Raw genomic sequence first — 22,429 nt, 5'->3', positions numbered from 1 at the left:
CTATCTCCATTCAGAGTCATTCTGAGTTGCATCCTGCTTTGCTTCGCACACCTGCTCAACAGGGTGTGAGAGCACACTCAATTAGAGCCCAGTCAGTTTCTGTAGCTTCACTATAGGACATCCCTCTTCTAGAGATCTGAGGAGCAGCAGTATGAGGCTCCGTGCATGCCTTTGCAAGGCATTACACCTTGGTGTAGGCTCCAGCAGCAGATGGCTCCGTCAGCAGAGCATACCTCCTATCAGTGCAGGGCTTTTCACGCCTTCCTCCTCAGTGAGTACTACTTGTGAGTCACCTCAAGTGGAGTAAACATAGGGACCATCCTTTGAAGAAGAAGAAAGAATGCAACTTACGTTGTACAGTAACAAGAGTTCTTTGAAATGTGTGGTCCCTATGTATATTCCATCACCTTCCCTGCTTCCCCTCTGCTTCAGATAATTATTTTAAGGTTATTCATGGTAGAGAAGAACAGGAGAAGTAATCGGTCCACATCACTGCTTATACCGTAAGTTGGGAGCAAGAGGAGAAGGGCACAGGCACAAACCGATGGACACTACTAATGAAAAATCTTCTAGTTTCAGGTGCATGGAGTGTATGCACGCCTCACCCAGGGATTACACCTCTCAAAACTCCAGTTACACCCAGGGATTATCCAAAGATAATACCTCTCAAAAGTCCATCACAATGCACAGTCAACCTGTGGAACTCCTTGCCAGAGGACGTTGTGAAGGTCAAGACCATAACAGGGTTCAAAAAAAGAACTAGATACATTCGTGGAGGATAGGTCCATCAATGTCTATTAGCCAGGATGGGCAGGAATGGTGTCCCTAGCCTCTGTTTGCCAGAAGCAGGGAATGAGCGACAGGGGATGGATCATTTGATGATTACCTGTTCTGTTCATTCCTTCTGGGACACCTGGCACTGGCCACTGTCGGAAGACAGGATACTAGGCTAGATGGACCTTTGGTCTGACCCAGTAAGGCCATTCTTATGTACTATACAAACTAATCATTCTTTACTTATTTGTATGTTTTGTAAGATGTGTAGTCAGTATACATATTCCATGACCCATCCACCATCCCTACTTCAGAGTCTTCAGACAACAGGTTTTTGAGGTGGTGAAGGAACTGAGGTATACCTTTTTATACCTTCACCTGAGCACACAAGGATGTGAATGGAGCATGTGCCACCCCAGCAGACAGTGCTGACTAGAAAGATCTCTGGTGCATAGGCTCTAGATGTGTAACCACCAGCTGTGGGATACAAATACAGGCTACACATCTCTAAGAACATCACTTACTGTACAGTTAAGTAACCCCTCCTCCCCCCAACACTGAAAAAAAGGCTCACTTTGATGGTCATTACTACTTGGAGTCTATAGACCATGGAGTTCCACCTGCTTTTCAGTGTTGAAATTGATTCATTAAGAGAAAAAATAATTTGTTACCTAGAATTGGATTTCTGCGAAACCACCCCAGCATTGGGAATAATCTCCCATGTTACATTTGAAAGTTACAATAGCATAACTTTTTTGAAGTTTGCTTTATTCTGGGGAGATGCTTGCATTGTCTGTTTCTTGAACAGATGACCCGTCATGGGTGAGAAGAGCATTTGAAGTGTGATTCATCCTGTATGTCAGTAATTGTGCAGATGGAAGACCCATGAGTCTATTTTGCTGATGCTGCATCATAGAAATCCCTATTATAAAATAGGAAAAACTGTCACTCATTTTTAGAATGTTTTTGCTGGTACTGTTTACTTTTTCTGACTCATTACAGCTATTAGTGCCTGCCAAAACTCTGACCACTTCCACGGAAATTAAAATTCACAGTTATAGTAGTCTAAATTTAAAATATGATAGACTAGCCAGCCAGCTCAGCAATGATCAATAATGACAGTAATGCATCTCTCAGATCCTGTACCCTACAACCTCTCCCACCTTAAGTACACTAGAAATTTTTTTTTTTTACTTATTTTTGAATGGAGGATTTAATAACATTTTTGTTTTACTTTAGGCAAAAGACCTTATAGAGAGATTTTTTAACCAACAAGTGGAAGTGCTGGGGAAACGTTCTGAACCCTTACCTGAAATATACTATATTGAAGGTACTCTGCAAATGGTATGGGTTAATCGCTGCTATCCAGGATATGGAATAAATGCTCTGATACATCCAGATTGTCCTGATTGTTGTGGTATGTGATAAATTTTCAAATCATACACATTATTTCAAGATAATTTTCACTTTGATTGAGCTCTATATATTGTTTAACTTCAGAGTAGTCATTCATACCCACCTTACAGTATTATCCTGTCAGCTCTCGCTGAAGCTAATCAAGATTGACCTGTTTTACCATTTTAGATGGATGTTTTCAAGGAACAGCATGATACTGCAGAAAGCGGTCTTGATGATTTAGGGTTTTTTTATCCATAATGCATTTAAGTCAGTGGTATTTGGATCAGATCCTTAGCTGGCACTCTTTCTTGTGAGTTAAGGCTAAACATATAACCCTGCAAAGTATTAAGGGGGTCTCTATGCTGTTCATGGTTCCATCTTTCAAGTGAGACGAAAAAAAAGGCTGACTGCTCTTTGTTGTTACTAAAGGCCCCTATGACATTCTTTGTAACAGCAGAAGTATTAACACAGTATCTTGGTCAAGTTACAAGTTTTGTAATTACATTTGGTTTACTTAAATTCCTTCTGTAGTTGCAATTGAAATTATGCCACATTTCCTGTTCTAACTAGTATGTAATGTGTAATACACTTTTACATAGTGCAGGGATCGGCAACCTTTCAGAAGTGGTGTGCCGAGTCTTCAATTATTCACTCTGATTTAAGGTTTCGCGTGCCAGTAATACATTTTAACGTTTTTAGAAGGTCTCTTTCTATAAGTCTATAATATATAACTAAACTATTGTTGTGTGTAAAGTAAATAAGGTTTTTAAAATGCTTAAGAAGCTTCATTTAAAATTAAATTAAAATGCAGAATCCCCCAGAGTGGTGGCCAGGACCCAGGCAGTGTGAGTGACGCTGAAAATCAGCTCGCGTGTTGCCTTCGGCACAAGTGCCATAGGTTGCCTACCCCTGACATAGTGGTTCAAGCTTCACCCCAGGAATGGTTGAAATTTAAGTTGTGGATGAAATGATCCAGGTGAATAGCTTTCATATCAGTAAGTTAAATTTGTGTAGCACTTTTTGATCCATCAGAATGTAAGGTGTTACACTAATGTAAGATCTTTATCATTGGTGCTGATCATTTATCTGAAGCTTCCTGGTAAAGTTAACGAATTTTACAAAGAATATGTGCAAAGATCATTAGAACAAAACCTGGAAAATTAATTCAAAATTTTAGGAAAATATTGACAGGAATTTTTTTAATCATAGGAGAAATTAAAAAACCAAAAATAAAAGTTGGAAAGATGAAAGGTTAGAAGCCTTCCTTGCCCTCCACTTTTTCCCAGCATAGGGCGCATAGGTAACCCTTCTGCCCCTCTGAGTTGGCAGCAACACGGGCCGGGTTCAGTATCTAACATAAGAACATAAGAAAGGCCGTACCGGGTCAGACCAAAGGTCCATCTAGCCAAGTATCCTGTCTACCAACAGTGGCCAATGCCAGGTGCCCCAGAGGGAGTGAACCTAACAGGGAATGATCAAGTGATCTCTCTCCTGCCATCCATCTCCACCCTCTGACAGACAGAGACTAGGGACACCATTCCTTACCCGTCCTGGCTAATAACCATTAATGGACTTAACCACCATGAATTTATCCAGTTCTCTTTTAAACTCTGTTATAGTCCTAGCCTTCACAACCTGCTCAGGTAAGGAGTTCCACAAGTTGACTGTGCACTGCGTGAAGAAGAACTTCCTTTTATTTGTTTTAAACCTGCTGCCTATTAATTTCATTTGATGACCCCTAGTTCTTGTATTATGGGAATAAGTAAATAACTTTTCCTTATCCACTTTCTCCACATCACTCATGATTTTATATACCTCTATCATATCCCCCCTCAGGCTCCTCTTTTCCAAGCTGAAGAGTCCTAGCCTCTTTAATCTCTCCTCATATGGGACCCGTTCCAAACCCGTAATCATTTTAGTTGCCCTTTTCTGAACCTTTTCTAGTGCAAGTATATCTTTTTTGAGATGAGGAGACCACATCTGTACACAGTATTTGAGATGTGGGCGTACCATCGATTTATATAAGGTCAATAATATATTCTCAGTCTTATTCTCTATCCCCTTTTTAATGATTCCTAACATCCTGTTTGCTTTTTTGACCGCGTCTGCACACTGCGTGGACATTTTCAGAGAACTATCCACGATGACTCCAAGATCTTTTTCCTGACTTGCTGTAGCTAAATTAGCCCCCATCATATTGTATGTATAGTTGGGGTTATTTTTTCCAATGTGCATTACTTTACATTTATCCACATTAAATTTCATTTGCCATTTTGTTGCCCAATCACTTAGTTTTGTGAGATCTTTTTGAAGTTCTTCACAGTCTGCTTTGGTCTTAACTATCTTTAGCAATTTAGTATCATCTGCAAACTTTGCCACTTCACTGTTTACCCCTTTCTCCAGATCATTTATGAATAAGTTGAATAGGATCGGTCCGAGGACTGACCCTTGGGGAACACCACTAGTTACCCCTCTCCATTCTGAGAATTTACCATTAATTCCTACCCTTTGTTCCCTATCTTTTAACCAGTCTCAGTCCATGAAAGGACCTTCCCTTTTATCCCATGGCAGCTTAATTTACATAAGAGCCTTTGGTGAGGGACCTTGTCAAAGGCTTTCTGGAAATCTAAGTACACTATGTCCACTGGATCCCCCTTGTCCACATGTTTGTTGACCCCTTCAAAGAATTCTAATAGATTAGTAAGACACGATTTCCCTTTACAGAAACCATGTTGACTATTGCTCAACAGTTTATGTTTTTCTATGTGTCGGACAATTTTATTCTTTACTATTGTTTTGACTAATTTGCCTGGTACAGACGTTAGACTTACCGGTCTGTAATTGCCGGGATCACCTCTAGAGCCCTTTTTAAATATTGGCGTTACATTAGCTAACTTCCAGTCATTGGGTACAGAAGCTGATTTAAAGGACAGGTTACAAACCTTAGTTAACAGTTCCGCAACTTCACATTTGAGTTCTTTCAGAACTCTTGGGTGAATGCCATCTGGTCCCGGTGACTTGTTAATGTTAAGTTTATCAATGAATTCCAAAACCTCCCCTCGTGACACTTCAATCTGTGACAGTTCCTCAGATTTGTCACCTACAAAACCCAGCTCAGGTTTGGGAATCTCCCTAACATCCTCAGCCGTGAAGACTGAAGCAAAGAATCCATTTAGTTTCTCCGCAATGACTTTATCGTCTTTAAGCGCTCCTTTTGTATCTCGATCATCAAGGGGACCCACTGGTTGTTTAGCACGAATCTAGGGGTTCCGTTTCAATAATGCAATGCAAAACCAGCTCGAGCCCCCACCCAGTGACCTGGGACAATTACGTACCACCCCCCGGGCGCTTCTAGGAGGCAATACTTCCCCTCTTGCAAGCACGGAGTCTGAGTGTAGCAAAAGCCTTTTAATAAAGGAGGGAAACAATGCGGCATTATGTTGGGGAAACACCATAAACAGGATTCATAACACAAACCATGAGCAAAAGACCCACCTCCAAGTAAGTTTGGCAGTGTTCTTTTCCCCTCAGGGTCTTAAGTCCAATCACCCCAAAGTCCAACAACCCAAAAGTCTCTGCCCCGGTCAGTGCCGCCTCAGAGTTCAAAAGTTTATCTGCAGAGTTTTACCCCGCAACCTGGGCGGAAATGGGGGGGGCACACAGGGTGTTAAGAGGCACCTTACGTGGTCCGAGGCCGACTGCTCTGCCTCTCTGTGGAGTTCTGCTGCAGCCTTCACCACGAATGGCTCCGCTCTACCCGCCGCGCCGCTCCGCTCCTCCAGCTGCCCCTGCAAACTGCTCTGCTCCTCTCTGCTCCGCTCGCTTGCTGTTCTGTGAGCCGCTCCAACCGCCCCACAAACTGCTCGGCTCTGCCAGCTGCTCCACCAGCCATCCCATGAACTGCTCCAGCTGCCACCACAAACTGCTCAGCTCACTGTTCCGTGGGCTGCTCCAACCGTCCCGCAAACTGCTCCACTCTGCCAGCTGCTTAGCAATATATCTTCAGGCTCCCCCACTAGTTAACATAGCACTCAGTGATCTCAGCTCAGCAATTTTAGCTCTTTTAGTGATTTTAACTCTTAGTGATTTCAACTTGTAGTAGGGGAGCCCCAGTGCTGGTGCACTATTGGCCCAAAGTGAATTTAGCTCAGCAATCTCTAGCTAGACTTCTAATAGAAGCAAAATTAGCTCTGCTATTCAACAGTGGAGAGAGGGGGGTAGTGTAATTGGTGTTCCAGGCCCTCAAAGGGGGCCCCATACCATTAGGTACACATACCTATCCCCAATCTTTCTCAATTCACTGGGTTTTGTAACCCATGCCCCTTGTCTAGCGAGTGCTACTTAGTTAATGGTGAGTCCCTCTGTCATACAACAGTTCCACTGGCCTTGATTCACAAAATCAGGGTAACAACACTTTATTCTTCCTGCCCCAATAACAGAGAAACTGGAAATCCCACACCAGCCAAAATAACCACTTCCAGTTGCTGTTGTCCCAGGCTAGGCGGGTGGGTGTGCCTATGCAAACAAGATCAGCCCCTGAAGTTTTTTTCCACCCTCGCCATAATTTACCACCAGATGTCAGGGTAGAGCTCATCCTGATTCTGCTTACATTTATATATATAAAAAACCCTCTAGATTTGTAGAATGAGCATGCAAAAGAGACAGTTCTAGAATATACTGGAAGGGGAAACAAAGAATGGGCCAAATATTGCTCACTTTATTCATACAAGTTCTCTCACTAAAATCAGTGGGATCACACACTTGAGTAAAGTGACCAAGGTTTGGATCATCATTTTAAAAAGTTACTTTGACTCTAAATTGTTCTTAGATTGTTTTCCTTAATAGTGTTCAAATTATCTCAATTAGACATTGAGGCTGAAATCTCAATAGTATGGTGTAATGTAGAAGTATACAGAAGAATAGAATAAAGCTGCACTTGGTCTTTTGGTGAAGGCAGTTTCCTGCATGGCTGGAGAACAGGGAAAGAGAACGTAGCTTTCAAGATGTAATCCAATCTAGAGACTTTTATTTTAAAAAAAAAGAAACTAAGATTATGCAAGAAAATAGAAAACATAATGAGAAGACCCTAAAACTGCAGGATCTGCAATATATTTGCATATGAGATTTTTCCATTTGCTCTGATTATGAGAAGGAGCTTATACCATACACAGAAATTTCTTCCATTTCTTCCAAAGGAATGTAGTGAAGCATTTGAAAGTTTTACCTATATCCATAACTATAGTTTTACATAATCTTGAGGAAAACTAGAATGAAAGCTCTGTGGGGTTCTTGGGAGTACCTCTCTACCTTTTAGGAAGGTTTATAGTATATAGTGCTCCAGTTCTATCATGAATTCACTTCCTCTTCCCTTTTGCAGAGGCTAGCTCCCATAAACACAATAGTCCTAATAAGCCCTTGCGCTCCGGGGCAGTGTAAGAGCTGAAAATCATAGAATCATAGGACTGGAAGTGACTTTGAGAGGCCATCTAGTCCAGTCCCCTCTACTCATGGCAGGACTAAGTATTATCTAGACCATCCCTGACAGGTGTTTGTCTAACCTGCTCTTAAAAATCTCCAATGATGGAGATTCCACAACCTCCCTAGGCAATTTATTCCAGTGCTTAACCACCCTGACAGGAAGTTTTTCCTAATGTCCAACCTAAACCTCCCTTGCTGCAATTTAAGCCCATTGCTTCTTGTCCTATCCTGAGAGGTTAAGAAGAACAATTTTTCTCCCTCCTCTTTGTTAACAACCTTTTATGTACTTGAAAACTGTTATCATGTCCCCTCTGTCTTCTCTTTTCCAGACTAAACTAACCTATATTTTTCAATCTTCTCTCATAGGTCATATTTTCTAGACATTTAATCATTTTTGTTGCTCTTCCCTGGACTTTGTCCAATTTGTCCACATCTTTCCTGAAATGTGGTACCCAGAACTGGACACAATACTCCAGTTGAGGCCTAATCACCGCAGAGTAGAGCAGAAGAATTACTTCTCATGTCTTGCTTACAACACTTCTGCTAATACATCTCAGAATGATGTTCACTTTTTTTGCAACAGTGTGACACTGTTGATTCATATTTAGCTTGTGGTCCACTATGACCCCTAGATCCCTTTCCGTAGTACTCCTTCGTATACAGTCATTTCCCATTTTGTATGTGTGCAACTGATTGTTCCTTCCTAAATGGAGTTGTAATGGGGTGGGTCTCACCACCGCGGCACCTTATGCTGGCCGTCTTGGGAATTAGCTCTCCAATCCGCCTTCAGCTAGTGGTGTCATGCCTGCCATCACAGCTGTCTCCACTCTTCGGACTCGCATCGCTCCCCAGACCGCAGCTTCCTCTTCTGGGCACAGTCCTCTGGCTGTACCCCTGCTCCGGTATCTCCCCCGTTCCAGGGGACCGGCAGTCCTTAGTCCCTCCACTTGTTAACTGCAGTCTGGATACCGGCCACTCTCCTCATTGGCAAGTGAGGTGGGGGGGACCAAGGCCCGCCTGCTACTCTGGGTCCTGACCCAGGGACTCTATAGCTGGCAGCCACCTACTGCCCTCCAACCTGCTGCCTATTTTCCCTGGGCCACTTCCCACGTAGCCCTAACACCCTCTCAGCCCTTGTAGCAAGGTCCCAGCCTGGCAGTGGTCAGCCAGCAGCTCACCCTCACACTCTGCTGCTCCTGCCCAACATTGCTCTATCTATGACACTTCTTCAGGCAGCCAGTCCTCCTCCCTTACCTTGCAGGAAGAGACTGCCTTCTGCTGTCCTGAGCAGCCCTTTATATATGGCCCTCGCCGGCCCTTATTGGCTGCTCCAGCAAGCCTTCCCCCTATTGGTGGGCTCAATAAGCCCTTTCCTGATTCGTGGGTTCTGCGCAGCCTCCCTGGTGCTCCTTTTAACCCCTTCTTTTCCCTGTGTGGGGCAGCTGCCCCACCACAGGAGTACTTTGCATCTGTCCTTATTGAATTTCACCCTATTTGCTTCAGACCATTTCTCCGGTTTATCCAGATCATAATCTTATCCTCCAAAGCACTTGCAACCCTTCCCAGCTTGGTATCATCCACAAACTTTATAAGTGTACTCTCTATGCCATTATCTATCTGATGAATATATTGAACGGAACTGAACCCAGAACTGATCCCTGTAGGACCCCACTTGTTATGCCCTTCCAGCATGATTGTGAACCACTGATGATTACTCTCTGTGGAACTGTTTTCCAACAAGTTTTGCACCCATGTTATGGTAGCTCCACCTAGGTTGCATTTCCCTAGTTTGTTAATGTTGTTGTCAGCTCCTACGTGGTGCATGCTAAAAGATTATTATAATTTTGATAATTAAAACAGATTTTGTTCTTAGAAATATTTTAGTTATGTTCTGTTAGAGTTTTGAGGTAAAACTCAAGGTCTTGTCTGCACATACATTTAGTTTGTGACATGCTGGGGTGTGAATCTACCTCACGCTAGCCTGCTGCTTTGAAACGGGAGTAGATTAAAGCACATTAATGAACTGTTAGTATGCATGAACAGAGTCCATGCGAACAGTTAGTTAGTGTGCGGCAGGCTAGTATGGGGTAGGTTCACACCCAAGCTTGCCACAAACGAAATGTTTGTGTACATAAGCCCCAAGAATAACTAGTGCCTGGATTCACCAGAAGTTTTGATTCCCGCTAGCTCAACCAGATTCCCCAACCTTCTGTTTTCCAGTCTCTTTCCAAAGCTGAGCACCCTGCCCTGAATAGAAATATCTGTTCTTCCTAACACGCATTTCTTCTTCCCTTAATATAGATCCAAGCAATGTTTTTGTCTCAGCCCCAGATTTGAAGCCCTTTTCCTTCCCAGAACCAAGTCCTATTTGCTCTTCCGCACATCAGAATCTTCCTCTTTCCCCAGCCCTGATGGATGGGAGAACAAATTTAAAATGTTATTAAGATGATGTTAAAAAAAAATTGTGAACAGAGTTTGAGCATAGAAGTTTCTGGTTATCAGGGAATAACATACAGATTATCGAGGGTGCAAAGTTTGGTTTAAGATCAGGTGGCATGAGGAATACATAATCTGCAATATTCCCGATTGGGTGTAAAACGTTTGCTAATTTTCAAACACTTCCTTTTAGCTGCTTTGTTCCTTATCCTTCCTGCAGCAGGCAGCACTAGCACATGATTACATACTGGTGCTAAGTAGTTGCTATATATACCCTATTACCTCACATCAGTTGGGATCATAGCATTGACTGTATGATGTTAAATAAACATCAGGGAGAAGCTCATTCTCTCTGTCTCTAGGTTCCCTACAGAAATAGGCCTTCCTCCTGAGCCAGTTCTCTTTACCTGCTGGTACCTTCAGGAGGCACAACAGCAAGCTTTCACTTGTGATGCACCCTACTTGAGAAGGGCAGCATTCAGCCCTGAAGAAAGGGCAGAGTCTATCCTGCACCTCAACCCCTCTCTGCTGACTGCCTCCCATTCAGAGCGTCTGTATTTTGAGTGGACTCCCAGTAATTCTGTGGCTACTCCCTGTGACTGTCACTGAACGCCCTTCTGGCAACACAATTGAATCCACAGATCTTACTTTAGCCTGCCCCTTGGTAAAACTGATCTTTTCATTTCCCAGGTCTCCAAACAACATACATATAGACATTACAAAAACATAGTTCTTCATGACATTGCCTTCACAGAGGCCTACTTGCTGTCCATAAAACCTTTTTGATTAGTAGTTAGCAATTAGGAGGTCCACACACATCTCCCTTAAGCCCTACATTATATGGACCAAGAGTATAATTGCTATAGTCCTTCTAACCATCCATCAGTTCCTCTCTGTTGCCAGCTTGAGCACTCATGAAAACTATTTTAGGGCTGATATATGTAGAGTTCTGTTCTCAACTTACTCTCTTGACATTTTGTCAGCAGCAGACTCTGGTTTGAGAAGGACAATGCTTCAGTTGCCGTTGAACAAGCTTGTATTTTAAGGGATATCACTGTTAGCTAGTCTCCTACAGTAGGGCTCTGGGGAGGCAATGTCATGAAACTACAAAAGGTTATTAATTTATTAGAGATAATTCTTATACTCTGAATGTATTGCCATCTCAGAGCCACAGTCACCCTCTGTTAACATAACTTCATGGCCCAGCTCCAAGTAAGACTTCCTGAGGTAGAGAGTAACTGAAGGGCGGTTAGAGGAGGCAGAGTATTTATGTAACTGCAGACTACTACTCAAAATTGTTCCTGAGGCCACATGGGTAGGCATTCTTAATGGGTGGTGCTATAGAGACAATACATTTGAAGATGAGTTACTTCTGGTCAGTAAAGCCTTTCTATCTCATAAAAGGTGGATTGATTTAAATCAGTTGTTCTCAACTGGGGTACCCAGAGGTCTTCCAGGGGGTACATCAACTCCTCTAGATATTTGCCTAGTTTTATAACAGGCTATATAAAAAGCACTAGTGAAGTCGGTACAAACTAAAATTTCATACAATGACTTGTTCATACTGCTCTATGTACTATACACTGAAATTTAAGTACAATATTTATATTCTAATTTATTTTATAATTATATGGTAAAAATGAGAAAGCAAGTAGTTTTTCAGTAAAAGTATGCTGTGATACTTTTGTATTTTTATGTCTGATTTTGTAAGTAAGTAGTTTTTAACTGAGGTGAAACTTGGGCCTGGTCCACACTAACCCCCTACTTTGAACTAAGGTACGCAAATTCAGCTACGTTAATAACGTAACTGAATTCGAAGTACCTTAGTCCGAACTTACCGCGGGTCCAGACGCGGCAGGCAGGCTCCCTCGTCGATGCCGCGTACTCCTCTCGCCGAGCTGGAGTACCGGCGTAGACGGCGAGCACTTCCGGGATCGATTTATCGCGTCTAGACAAGATGCGATAAATCGATCCCAGAAGATCGATTGCTTACGGCCGGACCAGGAAGTAAGTGTAGACCTGCCCTTGGGGATATGCAAGACAACACAGATTCCTAAAAGTGGTACAGTAGTCCGGAAAGGTTGAGAGCCACTGATTTAAATCAGGATTTAAATCAACAAGCTAGAAAATTTGATTTAAATGCTCAACTTTAATCTTGTTTTGCATTTGTACTTTTTTTCTTCTAAAGAAAGGTTCATTCTCATTGGTTGTTAACCATTAGAACTTGTTGACTTGCAACTAAATATAGTAAAAGTTTTCTTATGTTTGGGAAATGGGGGGGTTCCGGTAAGTCAAAAATTCCGATTAAATAAGAGGGAGGGAGTTTGGTTACGGGAGGGGGCTCAGGGCTGGGGGTTGGGGCACAGGAGAGGGTGTGGAGTGCTGGAGCCAGGTGGCGCTCACCTTGGGCGGCTACCCGCAAGCTGCGGCATGTCCCTGCTGCTCCTAGGCAGAGCGTTGCTAAGCCCGCAGGCGCTGCCCCCGCAGCTCCCATAGGCTGAGGTTCTCACACTCAGTGCTCTGAACTCCTCGTGGCCGTTTCTCCGCCTAGGAGCAGCAGGGACATGTCGCCGCTTCCAGGGAGCTAGGTAGGGAACCTGCCGGCCCTGCACCAACTGGACTATAAACCGGACTTTCAATGAAGATCAGAAATGCTGGTTTTTAGAGCTTTCCAGTTGGTAAAGCGCTGGATAACACAGCTTTTACTATATAGGCTTTACCCTAAATTTGGTACTGTTTGTTAACAAGGAGGATAAACTGTGTCTATGCACATCTATTTAAGCAGTTTGTAGCTTAACATTCTTTTATTCTGATTCTTAATTTTTACACTTTTAGAAAATTGTGAATGATATTTCTTATTTAGTATAGGATTAATTTTTTATTCATGATTTGTGTTAAGCTGCATTTGGATGCAAATTGTAATACAATTCAAATGCATAAAACAGCATTTTTTATTATTGAACATTACCTTTAAATGTATTGGACACATAAGAAAGAAATAATTTATTAAAGCATGTTTTGCATTTAAAACAGATGTATTAAACGAAGGAAGTATTCTCTGTAGTTAGTGAATTGAATTGGTCACCATGTCATTCAAGATTTTAGAACAAGTAGATCTCATCCTGTCATTCACAGTTTTTAATTCGAGAAGGGAAGAGGAGAACAAGTTTCTGTCAGTTTCTTAACTTTGAATGAACTAATCGTTTAGCTCTGAACTTGTTGAATGAGCTGAAATAAAGAAAATAGTCTGTCTGCACCTGCAGAAGATGTCACTTCTGTCAGAAGCTACTTTAGCATTTAACAAACTCTGGTTCTTCTTTGAGTGCTTATACACACGTTCCACTGTTGGGGTATGTGTGCCCGGTGCATTCAAACCAGTGACTTTTAGTCATCAGCACTGTGTGGAGCCATGCATGAGTCCTGAGTATCATTGTGCCTCCAATTGTGGGAATAAAGAGCAGGGCTGCTCCTGCTGCCTCTCGGTTCCTTCTCATTGTGTGAGGCTTTGATGGCGCTCCCAGTGATGCCTCTTAGCTCACAATTTATTGCCTGGCTTATCAGCAGCTTTTTTGTAAATAGATAGTACTTAGTAGATAGGTAGTTTAGTATTAGTTTTCAGTAAGAGTTTATTTTGTTCTCTTTTAAGAGGAGGCTATTTTCTTTCATTTGTCTCCTGTGGTGGTACTCCTTGTGATGGGGCGGGACTCACCATTTCAGGACCTCCTGCTGGCCGTGCTGGGAATTAGCACTTGGTTTCCGGTGCACCTTCCTCTAGTGGTGTCTCACCACCATCACTTCTGCTCCACCTCTAAGACCCGCATTGCTCCCCGGACCGAGGCGTCTTCTTCTAGGCACGGCCCTCCAGCTGTCTCACTCCGCTTTGGAACCGGCTGTCTCTAGTCCATCCACTTGCCGCTGTGCCATACTGCAGCCTTCGGTCTAGCCCCTCACCTCAAGGGATAAACCTCAGTCTGAATACTGGCCACCCCCTCTGTGGCAAGTGGGGGAGAAAGGGAGGGGGAGCCTGTCCGCTACTCCGGGCCCTGACCCAGGGACCCTATAGCCGGTGGCGATGTGCTGCCGCTCCTCCAACTCCTGCTGCCTATTTCCCTGGGCCACTTTCCCGTAGCCCTAGCACCTTCCTGGCCCTTTGTATCAAGGGTCTCAGTCTGGCAGCGCTCAGGCTGGAGCTCCCTATTGCTCCCCTGACCCTGCCCAGTACTGCTCTATCTAAGTTACTCTTCTAAGGCAGCCAGTCCTTCTCCCTTGCACTCCAGGGAAAGACTGTCCTTGCTCTGTTGAGCAGCCATTCTTATATGGCCCTCCCTGGCCTTGATTGGCTGCTCCAACAACTCTTCTCCTGACTGGCTCTCTACAAGCCGTCCTCCCATTGGTTGGGTTTTGCGCAGCCTCCCTGCGGGCTGCTTTAACCCTCCATATACCTGTGTGGGGCAGCCGCCCCACCACACTCCTGTAGAGATTAGTTGTCTTGGTACATAAATCCTCAGGTTTCAAAATTGCTTGACACGTGAGGCAGTAATGTCACTAAACGACAGACACACTAGGTGTCTAATCTGTCTAGTGCTAAATGTGCTATATTGAGTTGATTTGGAAAAGAACCTGAAAGAACTGGAGAGTCCTGGCTTAAGATTTACCTCATGAAGAGGTTGATGGCCTGAGCTCTGATCCTGGTATGCCCAGGGCTGATCATTCCAATTATGCCTCCTCCAGAAGCATTCCTGCAGCTACCTCATCTTTAGTTGCTGTTCTGTCACCAAAAGACTCTGCCTCTGACAGAAGGAGGAAGTCTCACAAAACTTCCAGAGAGAAGAGGCAGCAATCCATCCCTGGCCCTTCATCTAAGGCCCTTAAGACTTCTAGCTCTTTAGAGCATAAGGGCAGCTCAGAACCCAGGAAAGACTTCTCAAGAACCATGTAGCTCTGAACATCATGCTTCAGCAAGTGGTGAAAACTTGCCTTATAAGCTGTCAGGTACCAATCTGGCTGATTAAAGAGGACAGGTGTCACTAACTCAGGTTCTGTTTCCAGGGATTCAGTATACAGTGATATCAATGACTCTGGTACTGATCACCTTGGTAGCAATGAGGCCAGCCCCGACGATTCCTCCAGTACTGACAGCCCTGGTACTGATGCTGTGTCCAGTTTCACTGTTGGCACAAATCGACTATTGTACCAATCCTATCAGTACTGTCTACTCCTTGGGCCTGCATAGCAGCCAAAGATACATTGTGTTCATTGGTCCCAGACACTGTTCTGCTTGTGGCCCAACAGGTCCCACAGCAAACAGTGGTTTCAGTATCCACCTTGGTACCAGTGAGACCGACACATCTGAGGGCACCAGGCAAACCTGCTGACATCGTCATCCCATCCCAAGATCTGAATGACTGATACGCTGCTCTTGGGCTACAGGATGCCAACTTTCATGTGGTCATCCAATTAAGCCATGGAAAATAAAAGATTTCTAGTTGGGGTCTGCTACTACCAGTACACAGTGCTTGTTTTTAGTCTCTCATCAGGTCCCAGACAAAATGTATGGTGGTATTAGTAGATTCAGTTGTGGCTCATCCAGCTGAGTCTGAGAATAAACAAGACAAGTTGACACTGTCCCCCCCATAGAAAGAATCAAGTTATTTGGGACCATTCTCGACTCTCACTGCAACAGCCTATCTATCTCCAGAGAACTTCAGTCCATCCTATGCAGTAATCTGCAGGTTCATCCATGTGATCTTGCCTTAGATTGCTAGGAATCTTGGCATCTTGAATGTACGTGACTCGGCATGCCACCACACTTTACCTGTAGTACATGCAAAGCTGGTTGAAGTCTATATTGGCAAAACAAATATCCTCTGGACATGGCGGTTCATGTATCTTTCTGAGTCCTATCATCATTAAGGAGTAGATGACTCTGAAAAATGTGTGCAAGGGAGTTCCCTTTTCTCCCTCCACTTCCATAGAAAACACTAATGGATGAATCCACTCTGGGCTGGGGAGCAGATCTGAACAGAGTGTAAACTCAAGGTCAGCGATTTTGCCAAGAAACAGCCCTTCATATAAACAACGTAGACCTGAGAGCCTTTCTTCATACCTGCAAAGCACAGTTGCCAGCATTCACGCGGTAAATAAGAACCCCAACTTTCACAATGAGCCAAAAATCAAGCTAATCCCATTTCAAAACAAGGCCAAAACAAGCCAATCCCTAAGAACCACAACACTCCATGTGACTAGATCCCTCCGGCGTGCAATCTGGGACTGTGGTGGGCCCACTGTTCACCCCTGACTCTCTCTTCCCCTTGCCACAGCTTGCCCCCCCTTTCCCCTGCTTACCAGGAGCCGATCAAAAAAAAGAAGGAACAAGATACAAGCCAAACAAGCTACAAGCCAAAAATTAGCCAACAAGCAACTCACAAGCCAAATAAGGCAAAAACAAGCCCAATTTCATGTTGTGAAGGCCAAGACAATAACAGGGTTCAAAAAAGAACTAGATACATTCATGGAGGATAGCTCCATCAATGGCTATTAGCCAGGATGGGCAGGGATGGTGTTCCTAGCCAGAAGCTGGGAATGGGCGACAGGGGATGGATCACTTGATTACCTGTTCTGTTCATTTCCTCTGGGGCACCTGGCATTGGCCACTTTGGTCTGACCCAGTAGGCTGTTCTTATGTCAGTGCAGCCTCCCATAACCTTATCTTTATTCTTGGACGCAATTGCTGAGACCCAGTCAGATTTTGTACCCCAATCCTTGCAGTCTCCACCTCACAGCATGGATGCAGAGTGGCTACATTTATCAGAAATAAACTGTTTGCATAGATTTCAAAATATCCTTATTAACAGGAAGAAAGGACTCTACCAGAAAGGCTTATCTGGCTAAGTGGAAGCGGTTTTCAATGTAGGCCTGGCATCATCATCTGCCTCCATCCAAAGCACAGGTACAAGAGATATTGAATACCTACTGGAACGAAAGAATTTGGGCCTATCAGTGAGCTGCAAGGTCAACTTTCAGCAAGCTAACTCCACCATTCACCCTCCTATTCAGAGATGTTCTGTTTTCTTTATCCCTGTAGTAGGAAGACTTATAAAAGGCCTAATAAGGGTTTTATCCACCAACAAGAGAACTAGTCCCTTTCTGGGACTTTAACTTAGTCCTCACAGGCCTTATGGGACTGCCCTTTGAACCACTGGCATACTGCTGCCTTTCTCACTTATTAGCTAAAACAGCATTTCTAGTTGCAATAACATCAGCAAAGAGAGTAAGAAAATTAAAGGCTCTAATGGCAGGACTTCCATATACTGTCTTCTATAAATAGTCTTGGCAGAATTTGTCGGGGTTTTTTATATGTAATTGGCAGATAATCTAGATGTTTACACTCCCCCCCCCCAATTTGTATTTATTTAAATTTTCATGGTTGAGGGAAATTCTGCAGGAGGGGACAATAACAATAACTATTTGTAGTGAGCCGGTGAGGCACCCCTCCATCTCCGACAGGGCCGAGCTTCCTCCACTCCCAGCGTGGGCGGAGCTACCGGGTCCGGGGCCCGCCCCTCCGAGGTCACGGCCCCGACCCGGAAGTATAAAAGCCCGCCAGCAAAGCTCAGTAAGAGCCAGACCGCCGGAGAGAGCAGACGTCCCGGGCCGAGCTCCCGCTTGGGAGACAGCCGCAGGCCGCGAGCCGCCTGCTAACGCCCCGCGCCGGTCAAGCCTCCCTCTCGCCAGGTACCCCGAGGAGGACTGGCCCAGCCTGCCCCGTGCCAGCTATCCTGACGAGGACTGGCCCAGCCTGCCCCGGACCCGTCACCCCGAGGAGGACTGGCCCAGCCTGCCCCGTGCCAGCTATCCTGAAGAGGACTGGCCCAGCTTGCCCCAGACCAGCTGCCCTGAGGGGGAGTCAAGTCTGCCCCGTGCCAGCTATCCTGGGGAAGAGCTGCCGGACCGGCCCCCAAGCCCCGCACCCAAGGAGCCGATGCTGCTGGACTGGCCCGAACCCAGCACTGCCGCCGAGGTAAGCCCCGAGGGGAACAAGGAAGTAGCCCGGGGGTAGCCGACCCAGGTCAGGCTGCAGAGACCTGTGAGCCGATGTCAGTGTGTTTCAGTCAGGATACCCCACTGACCGGCAGCGACAGCAATCGCTGCTAGGGCCCCGGGCTGGGACGCAGTGGAGTGGGTGGGCCTGCGTCCCCCCCTGCCACTCCGACTCACGGGTGGCAGGCTTCCCCCTCACCCAACGCTCAGGTAGGAACCTGGGCCTGATTAAACTGCTTGTCTGCTCAACCCTTGCCCCAAAAGGGCTTGAGCTGTGACTGTTTGTGCCCCGCCCTGACCCAGGGCCTGGGCGCCTTAACTGCTTGTCTGCTCAACCCCTGCCCCAAAAGGGCTTGAGCTGTGACTGTTTGTGCCCCGCCCTGACCCAGGGCCTGGGCGCCTTAACTACTTGTGTGCTCACCCCTTGCCCCGAGGGGCTTGGGCTGTGACGGTTTGTGCCCCGCCCTGACCCAGGGCCTGGGCCTGCTTGGACGGTTAGTTGGTGCTCAGCCCCTACCTAAGGGCTTGAGCTCCTGAACTGTGAGCCGCTCAGCCCTTGCGTACAAGGACCTGAGGCTAGACTGTCTGCAATTCAGTGAGCCGGTGTGGCACCCCTCCATCTCGGAGGGTAGAGCCCCGGCTCACCCTACTACACTATTTAATAGTAGAATCAAAAAGTTAAAGCATTGTAACCATTAACACACACATTGTCAACATCACATGTCAAAAATATATAAAGTAAATCTCCTTAAATCAAACTCTAAGTTCTCAAGCATCATTTTTCTTTCTTTGCCAATCTCTAAATTTCTGTCATTATCGATGGAAAGGGTCTTGCATTGGTTTGTGTGTGTATGGTGAAATGAACATTTACTAACAAAAATCTAATCCTTCCAAGCCTATCTATAAGTATAAGGTCTCATTAAAACCTCATCCAAAATTCCTGTCAAAGATAGTCTTGAAATTCCACTTAAATGTGGTTATATCACTACTGATAATTTTTCTCATGGACATTTATAGAGTTGCTACATCCATACATTCAGTCAACATTATGCCATAGTGAAAGCATCGAAATGACAGTTCTACAATCACAGTTTAAGTAGACCACAGTGAGTTTCCATCTCCAAAAGAGAACTGTTTGAGAATCATTGAAATACAAATGTGTACAAGCAATCGAAGAAGAAGAAGAAGAAGAAGAAACAATTATTTACTACATTCACTGTGGCTCTTTGATATTTGTTGCAGGCATACTGTATATACTTGTTCATAAGCCGATTTTTTTTAGTAAAAAAGGGAAGCAGCAGAGAAGTGGGTTGGCTTATGAACGGGTATAGAGAGGGAGAGGTGGGACACAGTCCCTCCCCCCCAACAATGGGGTCATGTGGGGGGGTGGTCACAGGGCTTACTTCCCTGACCCCCAGCTTCTCCCCCCCAAAAAATTTCCCCACCAGTTGCTATCCCAGCCCGTCAGGATAAGCAGCTGGTGTGCCGGAACACTTTGTTTACTTAGGTTTACCTCCGTGCCTGTGGATGCTCGAGGTAAATAAACCATCTTGGCCCACCAGCAGCTTATCCTGATGGCCCGGGAGTCAAAGTTTGCTGACCCCTGAATTATAGGGTCAGCTTATGAACGGGTCATAAAAAATTTCCATTTTTACTTATCCATCTTGGGGGGGTTGGCTTATAAACGAACCGGCTTATGATCGAATATATACGGTATATATTCCATTACCCACTCCCCATCCGCGTTACAATGGATTGTATTGTTACCAAGATTCCAGTGGTGAAGGAACAAGAAGCCAGTTGGAGCGGTCCTGCTCTTGCCTGGAGGTATAAGAGTATTTATGGTGTATGTGCCAACCCATTCCGTACTGCTAACCAAAAGTCTCTTGCTTGAGTGTACTGGGTGCACAGACACCTCAGTGGAATATATGTATAAAACACATCTTGAAAAACCAGGTACTGTACAAATAAGTAATTTTCTTCCAGGTGCTTAGCCAGTGACTTCTACCAGTTCAGTGGTTTGATTTTCTTTAAAATGTCAGCAATGTGTATACTGCTCGAATATTACTTTATTTGAATAATTATAATATGTTTAGGTCTTAACATATGTTATAATTTCAAATTTAATTTTAAACGGGGTTTATTTTTAAAAAGAAAACAATTAATTTAAATAAAAACCCATTTTTAATCAGTTTTCATCCTGGTCTCATATTTGTATTTATAACATATTTTAATTTGCAGATTTGTCATTTTAAGATTATAAAAATCGTAGAAACATAAATTTAATATAATTCCTGTTCATTCTAGTGGTTTAAGTGCCTCTTAAGGTATATAAAATAAAGCATATTTGAAGGTTAAATAAAATGTTCGGGTAATTGCTAAGATCCTTCATTAAAGTTCAGTTAACACAAAGTAATTGTACCACTTTTGTGTCTTCACAGGACCATTAGATATAAAACAATTATTTTTGTGTTGGTCTTAAAAACATTACTGCAATGTTTTCATTTTCTTTCAGGAGTTAGGCTACAGATGTAGATGAAATACAGTACCAAAATTCATATCTTTTGTGGGCTCCTGATACATTCCTGGCAACTTGATTTCATCCCATGGGATAAGATAATCAGAAACCCACACTTGATTTATAACTTAGTAGTCTTTGTCCTCATTCGTTATCTTTTATAGTTTGATTTCCTGTAGTAATTTGCTTTAATGGACTAGGTACAAATTTAGCTTGCCATTACAATAATTCGAATTTCTCCAGTTCTCTCAAAAAAGTGAATTTAAAAAAAAGAAACTATATCTGACGAATAATCATTTCAGAGTTCTAAATAAAATGTATTGCCCAAGCAAATACTGAAATTGTACTAAAAATTGGAGTAGAGCAGAAAATGTCAGCACATAGGATTCAAGAAGAAATTAACATGTCAAGTGCACTTAAAAGTTTGTGAAGTGTGAAATGGTATATTAGATAGGTACAAATGAAATATATGAGGTGAACTATTTTGTGGAGATGTTTATACATGAAGGGTGAAGTTAGGCCAGTAGGAATTTATGCTCAATAAGGAAGATTGAGACAAGTTATGTTTACTGTAAGAAACTTTATATCTTTTCCCAGCAGCCAGCTCAGCAAGCAGTAGGCTGTTTGCTTAAGATTTTTTCTCTTTTTCATGCCTTCCCCTAGATGGCAGACTGAGATTGAGCTGTTCACAAATAACATTTTATATGATTGTTATCATATAACACGGGATTCTCTGGGAGAAGAAATGGGCAGAGTGCAGTTTTCCTTCTGACGTTGAGACACACTGGGGAGAAGGAAGGCTATTTACCAGCCCAACTGATGTGGAGACTGGGAAGTGCTATTTGCTACATGTATATTTAGGGTTTCCTCCAGCAGACCCATAGAGATGTGCTGAAGGGTGGATACAGAGCTTCACATACCATTTCCATACACGCTTCCTCACTCTCCCTAGCAGTGGGAGGAAAATTGTGACGCTCCTGCAGAGAGAGAAGGGATCCTGAATCCTTCTACCAATCGTTGTTACTGTGATGCTGTCCTTTATGCTTAATTAATGAAAATGTCAATCATCATCCTTGATTCAAATACATGTGTAATATTTGTATAGTGTCTAGCAAAATGGGACCCTGCTCTCGGTTGGGGCCTTTAGGCATTACCATCATCCATATAGTTAATACAGTGGTTTTTAGGGTTGGGATGAGGGGCCCCTTGTAAGCCTCTCCTGCTAAACGGTGAATAAGCTCTGCCCATTTCTAATGGCATTTGAGATAGACCTCTAAAACTCCTTTGAGTCACCAGAAAGGAACAAGCAGAGTCAGGCAACCCTCGGTGGTTGCCATAGGTCAGATGAACTTCGCTAAGGTTCTGTAACAATGGGAATAGGCAGGGTGAAGCCCCACAAATCCTGTTGAATTAATAGGTGTCAGGTAGGATAAGACTTAGTGGACACCTTTGGGCTACAAAGTGGGGAAGCAGGTGTGCTCCAGCTACAGGAGTATACCTGCTTGAGTACAGTGGGGCTGAGCATTAACACCCTCACTGCCCACCTTTTCCTCTGAAAATGCTATAATTGTCAAAGTATAGTGATGTTCAAGGGAGCCAGGAGAACCACAGACAAACCAATCACCTGGCTGTGATCCTTCTTGCTTCCTCCTGATTACTTATGTTGGGAGCTAACATATCCTATACAAAGAACAGGAGTACTTGTGGCACCTTAGAGACTAACAAATTTATTAGAGCATAAGCTTTCGTGGGCTACAACCCACTTCTTCGGATGCATATGTATAT

General features: G+C 44.0%; 1 protein-coding gene across 1 annotated transcript in view; it reads left to right on the top strand.

Annotated features, from left to right (window-relative positions):
- Positions 1–22,429, top strand: part of LOC113407026 (zona pellucida-binding protein 1-like) — an 81,453-nt gene that overhangs the window by 57,958 nt on the left and 1,066 nt on the right. The window contains exon 8 of the mRNA XM_026654105.1: positions 2,014–2,191. Coding sequence (XP_026509890.1) covers positions 2,014–2,191 — 178 coding nt within the window. The remainder of the gene's footprint in view (positions 1–2,013; positions 2,192–22,429) is intronic.

The sequence above is a fragment of the Terrapene carolina genome, unplaced genomic scaffold (assembly GCF_002925995.2).
Source record: "Terrapene carolina triunguis isolate 2854851 unplaced genomic scaffold, T_m_triunguis-2.0 Scaffold180, whole genome shotgun sequence".
Taxonomy (NCBI): domain Eukaryota; kingdom Metazoa; phylum Chordata; order Testudines; family Emydidae; genus Terrapene; species Terrapene triunguis.
This window is presented reverse-complemented; position numbering and strand designations above follow the sequence as displayed.